This window comes from Cyprinodon variegatus, unplaced genomic scaffold, assembly GCF_000732505.1.
Source record: "Cyprinodon variegatus isolate N-32 unplaced genomic scaffold, C_variegatus-1.0 Scaffold277, whole genome shotgun sequence".
In the NCBI taxonomy this organism is placed as follows: domain Eukaryota; kingdom Metazoa; phylum Chordata; class Actinopteri; order Cyprinodontiformes; family Cyprinodontidae; genus Cyprinodon; species Cyprinodon variegatus.
Genome location: NW_015150730.1, coordinates 240,452 through 247,703, shown reverse-complemented (window position 1 = coordinate 247,703; position 7,252 = coordinate 240,452). Strand labels below are relative to the sequence as shown.

Sequence of the window (7,252 nt, the reverse complement as noted above, 5' to 3'; positions counted from 1 at the left end):
TGGTTTCTCTCCAATTTATTGTTTACACAAGGACTTAGCCTTTCAAAGGGACAGAAATAAAGTGATTACAATTCAAAGGTTCAGAATAAACTCAAAACTGAAAAACAGTGAAAGTAAAGCTAAAGGAAATCATTACATCTCAGTTTTACCTCCTACACCATAAAATAAGTCTCAATACAGGGACAGAGGTTCCCGCTGTATAAAAACAGCATACAGGTTAGCTAGTTAATGGAATAAAAGTGCAGTAAATTAAACGCAAACATGAAAGAAACAGCAAATTAAATAAGAGAAAAACCCCCACTAAAAATCAAAGGAAAAAAAAAGATTATAACTACTGCTACAGTGACTTAAAATGAATAAAAAAGAATAAACTGTGATGAATAAATGAATCTAACTTCCTATATTAAAATGCAGGAGAAATACAACTTTATTTGCCAAGTTGTAGACATACCCATCAATCAAAGTCTTGGTCAGCTTTGATCGGCAGTTCCTGTCCTTGAACATTTTTATTCATTCATTTTCTTCCCAGATTATTAATACTTCAGAAGAGTGCTATAAATACATCCTAAAGTATATGCTTTATTGCATAAAAAGGCTTGTATTGTAATTCCACAATTTAATTTGGATTCTGTACTACTCTGTCTATCAGACAAAGCAACATGTTTTTTTTTTTCCTTTTGTGGTAAATGCCACGGAAAAGAACAAACCATACAGTTGTATCGACCTAAAAAGGCTGTTCAGTGCGTCGCTGCAAAACAAACTTCTAGAAAGACACTAACAACACAAGAGCAAAATGATAAATGTTTAAAATGACAAATCGAGAAGAAAATAAAGCAAAACAAAACAATATGAAAACTAAAGCAAAATAAGTATTTAGCTGGCAAGTGGATGTTGCTGTTTTTACGAGACTTTATATCTATCCATTTACATTTTATTTGCTACAATTGTGTAGCAGGAAACTATCTGAAAGTTTCAAAATATTCCCTTCACCTTTAGCAAGCCTCTGTCCCTTCTTAGAAGAAAAAAAAACAAACATCTAATTCAAATCACAGAAAACAAAATAAGACGTTCACGCAGCATAGTCATAGTTTTTTTGAAATGCATCATCAGGCTTACTCAGTACTGACAGTAGAGAAATATCTTTTATTCGTTATAGAACTCCTGCATCTCAGGAGATAAAAGAAAGACGTTTCGATAGTGCAAGGCTATAAGGTAAATATATTAATATATTGTTTTAGATAATGTCCTATAAGTAAAGTGCAAATCTCTGATCAGATGAAAGGTGTGCAAGCATTTGTAATGTTTGACTTGATTCCTCCAACTCGCTCCCATGCACAAATCCGCCCTCGACGGAAAACCAATGCATAACCTGGTGCAACATTCATGTAACAAATATGCTGTCTATTAAACCGAGTGAGTTTTGTTGTATTTATGCTTTTTTTTTTTTTTTTTTTTGTAATCTGGACTTTTCCTTAGACAAAAGTGTAAGTCTTAGCATCTGTATACGACATAACGATGGAGTTTTTTTAAATTTCAATTCTGTGGAGAAGATCAATGTTACAACAAACTCCAAACGTTTAGCTTACGAGTCATTATGGTAAACTAATTGTCCTCTTGAATCCATTTTTTGATCTAGTGATAGCAGTAAGGTGAAGCGAGACCAGCTCAGAAGAAACTGTTCAATCACCACAGAGCTTTTGCTCTCTCATACAAACACACACACACAATCACAAATCCAATGTGTTCTCCACCCTGCAGCAACAGATCACACAACCTGGGTCAAACGAACACACAGAAGCATGAACATGCAGAGGAACTGTTTCTGACTGACTGGAAACTGATGTTTTAAGACCAGCTTAAATTAGCATCAGACCTTAGAGGGATGAAAGGCCAACATTGGGGGGGTAATTTCTGAAGTTTCCAAAGTGCCGAGTAACAAACACATTTCTAAACTCCTCTCACTCAATAAGAGGACAGCTGTTTGGGTTTGCCCGAGGGGCCGTGTTTGATCTAAGCATCGGGGGAGAAATCGGTTGGTCCATAGGTGGAGAGCAGCGCTGCATCCACCGGCTCCATGCATGAGGGGCAGGTGAAGGATCTCATCAGCCAGTCGTCTATACAGTCCATGTGGTAGATGTGCATACATGGCAAAAACCGAATGGGGTCTCCGTAAACAAAGTCCAGCATGCAGATCACACATCTGAAAGACAAAAAGATAAAGAAACTTTAAAACCAGTTTACCACAACTGTGGTAAAAAAGGTAGGAAAAAAAAAATGAGCACAGAGTCAGAATAATCAGAATGCATTTCATCAAAATAAAGAAATCTAAAAGCCCATATCTAGACCATGAATTGCAATTCTATATTATCTTGTCACTTCTTCTGAAACTAATCTATCATTTATAGCAGAAAAAAGAGCAGAAACAAACAAAAAAAAAAAACCTAAGCAAGTTTCACAGGTTGACCAACCAGTACATAAAATCCACTAATTTTCCCTGTAATTGTCCCGACTGTTTTTTTTTTTAAAATCATGATAAATAAATCAATAAAATGCATCAAAAAGAAGCATATTATTTGATAAACAAATGAAGATAATGTTGTAATGCTTTAATTAGATATTGGAAAAAAAATGTCACCTACAAATTTTTTTTTAATGTTTTTCTTTAATGGTTAAGATTTTAAGTTAAAAGCAGGTATTGCCACAAATGGGTTTGTACAGATCCTTGTTATTTTCCTGCCACAGATGGTTCAGATTTTGCACTTGAAAGAAAAAAAGTTTACTTTTTATCTGCAGAATACAAAGAGCCATTCTTGCCCTAAAGTCAGCTGAATAAAAAACAATTTGAGGCAGAAATGTTATACGAATTTCTTTAAAAAAATAAAAGAAAATATATATTTTTGGTAAAACATCAATTGAAAAAACAGTTATTCAAAACAATATGTGTAAAAATTTTCAAACCTGCAAGTATTAGTTATTATGTTTTTTATTCTCATCTCTATATTTAAAAAGGATGAATTGGTTCTTTACCATGTTTATCCAGGGTTAATAAGGTCCAAAGAGCCACAGGTTGCAAATCCTTATGTTACAGTCTTATGCTGTTTGCATGGCTCAATGGGATTTGGTTTGGCGTTATTTTAGCAATAGTGGCTACACAAATCAAAGCTGTCCCTTTGACTCCATCTGACCTGAGCAGCTGATGTCTGCGGCTTCATTAGTCTCTTTATTGCTATTTAATTAACGTTCTGATTGTCTGGTCTGTCAGTTTTTGCTGACGCCCATTTTCTGTAGTTATGCTATACCACATTCATTTGTAAAATGATTTGATTTCTTAGTGAGGCCGAAGCTTTAGGCAGTTTCTTCTAGAACCTAAGATTGTTTTAAACCTCCCTCCAACTGTGACCCTGATCTGTCTGCTAAGTTAATCAGCCAATAAAGAACAAACAGATTAAATGGGAAACGACTGATAATCTCTCAATAGGAGAAATTTGATGATGACATTAGCGCTGACATTTGTAATGATTCGACCCAGAGGTCTTTAACACTGGGGTTCCGACCCCCTAGTGGAGTCACAGTTGTACTGCAGGGGCTGCAACTGTGCCCCTTAAGCCAAAGCTTTTAAACACACTCTACTCTCTCATTTGTAGTTACATGGAAACTGAAAGGACTTGTAACAGGCATATATTATAATTTTCTTTATTAACATGTTATTCATATGACTTAAGTATATTCTTATATTATGCATTGTTAGCTATAGCCATGACTTTTTACTTTTCACTCTTTTTTAAAGATTTGTAAATGTCTCAATTTATCAAACATTTTGTTAAATAACTTCATAGCTAGTAAGGATGTGCAGTTTGGTTGCCTACCTTCAGTAATTATGTAAAGTAATGAGCAACTCACATGAAACACATTTTTTGAAAACTGATGACTCATTTCTTTCTTTCATCAATCATGTCATGGCAGTGGCTCCAAATTGTCAACTTAATGTTCTTTCAGAAAATGTTCCCCATCAAGTTTGCCATAAAGCATATCAGAATATTTTCAATTTACCTTTTTTAATCTATGGCAGTGCTTTCGGCAGATTTACAATGAAGCTTGAGAAGCTGTTATTTATATCGACTTTATAAGGATGCTTTACTGTTGGCATCACAAAGAACTCCCAGCGTTTAACCCCTCCTGTCCAGACAAATGGTTTTCAGATAGTCTTACACACATCTTTTCATCTATTGCCCATAGAATTCATGTTGGAATGAAATGCATGTTTGACCAAAACACAAACTTAATATTTATGTATAAATAACTTTTTAAAGGGCAATGGCAGTTTAGACTCTCATTTCTATTACAGTTTAGATTTTTTGCTTTTGTGAGGAATTGGTTATCAATTCAAATACATTTCCCTCTTAAAAAGAAAGATGCCCACGCCATCACTGCTTTAATCAAGTGTCTTCAAGGGATAATAAAGCTAATTATTTCAAGGCAACACTCTGAGGTCAGTTGGTGAGCTGCTCCTGAGAGAGCCTAAAATTAAGCGGAAGCTCAGAGGGGACCACGCTTTTGCTGCTCCAAAACTCTGGAATGACCTGCCTCAGCACCTCATAAAGGCTTCTTCTCTGACTGTTTAAATCTCTTGTCAAAACCCACCTTTTCACTTTGGCTTTTAACATCTAGCAAGACAGTGGGCTTTATTTTATTTTTTCTCTTTTATTCCTTTTATCTTGTACCCAATTTCATGGATTTGATTGTGTGAATGTTATTTTTAGTATTTTTTTAGTTGTTTCGTTTTCTTATCTGTACTGTTTTATGTTTTATTTATTTATCTTTTTTTTCTGAACAGCACTTTGGTCAGCTGTGGTTGTTTTTAAGTGCTTAACAAATAAAACTGGACTTTAAATGTGTACAATTACACATGTGATGGAAAACAACTGTATAATTATGACCCTGTTGCATGTCTAAGAGAGCAGAGAGAGACCAGGGGAGAATTAATAGCCAAAGGAGAGAGCAATCAGTGGAGCTAGTGGAAGCACTTCACTGTGATAGCTTAGTCCAGCAGCACCATGCTATTTTTCTGAACCACAGACATTCTGAGAGATTTTGAGTGCCGATTTGTTTTCAGAACTTGAAAACAGATTACAGTGCAAAATTTTGTGTGGTAAGTAGTAAGAAACACCAGCTGCTGGTGGATCAATGTCTCTTGCTTTGTGTGCACGCACCACGGCGGTACCAGAGAGAAAAGATCCGGTTTTCTACCCTTTGTTCAAAGTTTCTCCAGCATTCATATTGATCTCAATCACATTCTAATTAGTAACCCAATAGCAACTGGAACACCGGTGGTATCTGATCGCCTCTAAGGAAACAAGTTTTATTCATTTCCGTATCATTGAGCAGAGCATGTACCGTATATTTCAATAATCGATTTATCCAATTAATTGTTTCAGCCCTATATGAAAAAGATGTTTCCTGTCTACATTTTCGCTTTTGATAATAAAAAGTTCAAAGTGAAAGAGTACCAAATCAGTGGGGAATTATTTTACATATGATTTGGATATTTACTTAACCTCTTTCATTAAATGAATTAAAAAGAAAACAAGGCTATAGCCTTATTTCAATTGCTTTTAACAGATTTTCTTTTAATAATCATATACCTCCATATACTTATACTCTCCAAGGTAGGCATAAACTATTTATTTAACATGTTAAAACGATGAAAATATTAAGTTTTCTATTATAAACAAAAATTATTGTGCTTAAAACAGCATTTCCAATGTAATGGTCCTCCTAATAAACGCTTACTCTCTGATCTTCTTCTCTGAACCGTCTGGTCCTCCATCATAAACGCCCTTAGGGAGGTGCTGGATGAGGCCAATTCGCTGAGCTATGCGGATCTGCTCCTCCTCTGTCAGCTGGGTGGCCAGACGGGCCTGGCTGGGTGTCGGGTGGTACATGGGCATGTTAGCCTGCTCCTAGTGGCAGACAAAGAAAAACAATAACACTCATCCAACAAAGAATCTGGTCCAACGGGTCAGACTGAGAGGGGAGAAAAGGAAAATCACAAGAACCGATGCTGACAGCGATGTTTGACTTTACTCAGAGAGAATAATCATGCAAATTACATTTTAAATATCAATTTAAAGTAAATACATTTAAGAAAACCCCTGTGATGTTTGCATAATTACTAGAATAACAACCACTAATATAACTATTAGGTCTATGGGCAGAAAGGAAGTGAGCGTTAGAAAGCAGCTCACCTGGTACGGTGGAGGCGGCTCCAGGTCGGGATCTGTCCCGTCACCGAAACTCGCCCTATCGGACTGAGACTCATGGAGCAGGGAGATGTCGTCGGATGTTGGGGACTTCAGGCAGTTGCCCATTTTCCGTGCCTCCAGTCCTTTTCAGAGCCGACGTTAAAAAGAAAAACACAACTGTGCTGCTAAACTTGATTTGGGTCGGCTAATGTTAGTTTTAGTATCCCAGGAATAATTAACTGCTCAAGTTAAAATCAACAATTACATTCCTGTCGTGGTTATTGAACTTCTACACACATGTTAAATAATTGGGAGTAAAAAGAAAAAAGATTAGCTTCGTTTCATGATTGCACTGAGCTGAGAAACAAAACAAAGAACTCTCCTTGATGAAGCTGACAGCGGTTAGCAATCCAGATAGCTTCTTTAACTGCGCGATTTCCTCAATACGTGACGCTCATTCCTCCTGAAGGCTCACAATTTATATACGGTACAAAGCTCAGCACTAGCTCTGGGTGTCAGTTGAGCTGTCCGAGAGGCAGACTCAAAAAAACATTTACGCCTATCAACTTCGTGAGTACCATCAAACAATTTATTTCCTTGCTAGCTGTTTCTTCTCTATCCTTTTCTTCTTCGTTCACGGAGCATAGCTCAGACGCGATACACCGCCACCTGCTGTACCGGAGTAAAACATGAAACCAGTTTAAAAGAAAAAATAAATGATTTTTTCTTTTTCCTTTATTACTCTAGAACAGGGGCCCTCAGGGGCCTTATGGGGTGCCCTCAGCAACTTCTGAAAACCTGTTGCCCTTCTCATTTATTTATTCTTTGAGCATTTCATCATTTTAATCATACCGAGTAGTTTATACAGATTCTATACAGATTTCAAAATGTGATATCATAGAAGAAACAATAAAAATATGTTTTGCCCTTCCTTCCTTCCTTCCTTCCTTCCTTCCTTCCTTCCTTCCTTCCTTCCTTCCTTCCTTCCTTCCTTCCTTCCAACCTTCCTT

The 7,252-nt window shown here is 36.4% G+C and overlaps 1 protein-coding gene across 1 annotated transcript; it reads right to left on the bottom strand.

Annotated features, from left to right (window-relative positions):
• Nucleotides 1–6,862, bottom strand: LOC107090010 (RING finger protein 11-like). The gene is made up of 3 exons (XM_015383142.1): nt 6,246–6,862; nt 5,791–5,960; nt 1–2,200 (listed from the first exon to the last, which is right to left on the bottom strand). Exons 1-3 carry the CDS (start codon nt 6,366–6,368, stop codon nt 2,011–2,013), a joined length of 483 nt encoding a protein of 160 aa, XP_015238628.1. The 5' UTR covers nt 6,369–6,862; the 3' UTR covers nt 1–2,010.
• Between the last annotated feature and the right edge of the window lie 390 nt (nt 6,863–7,252).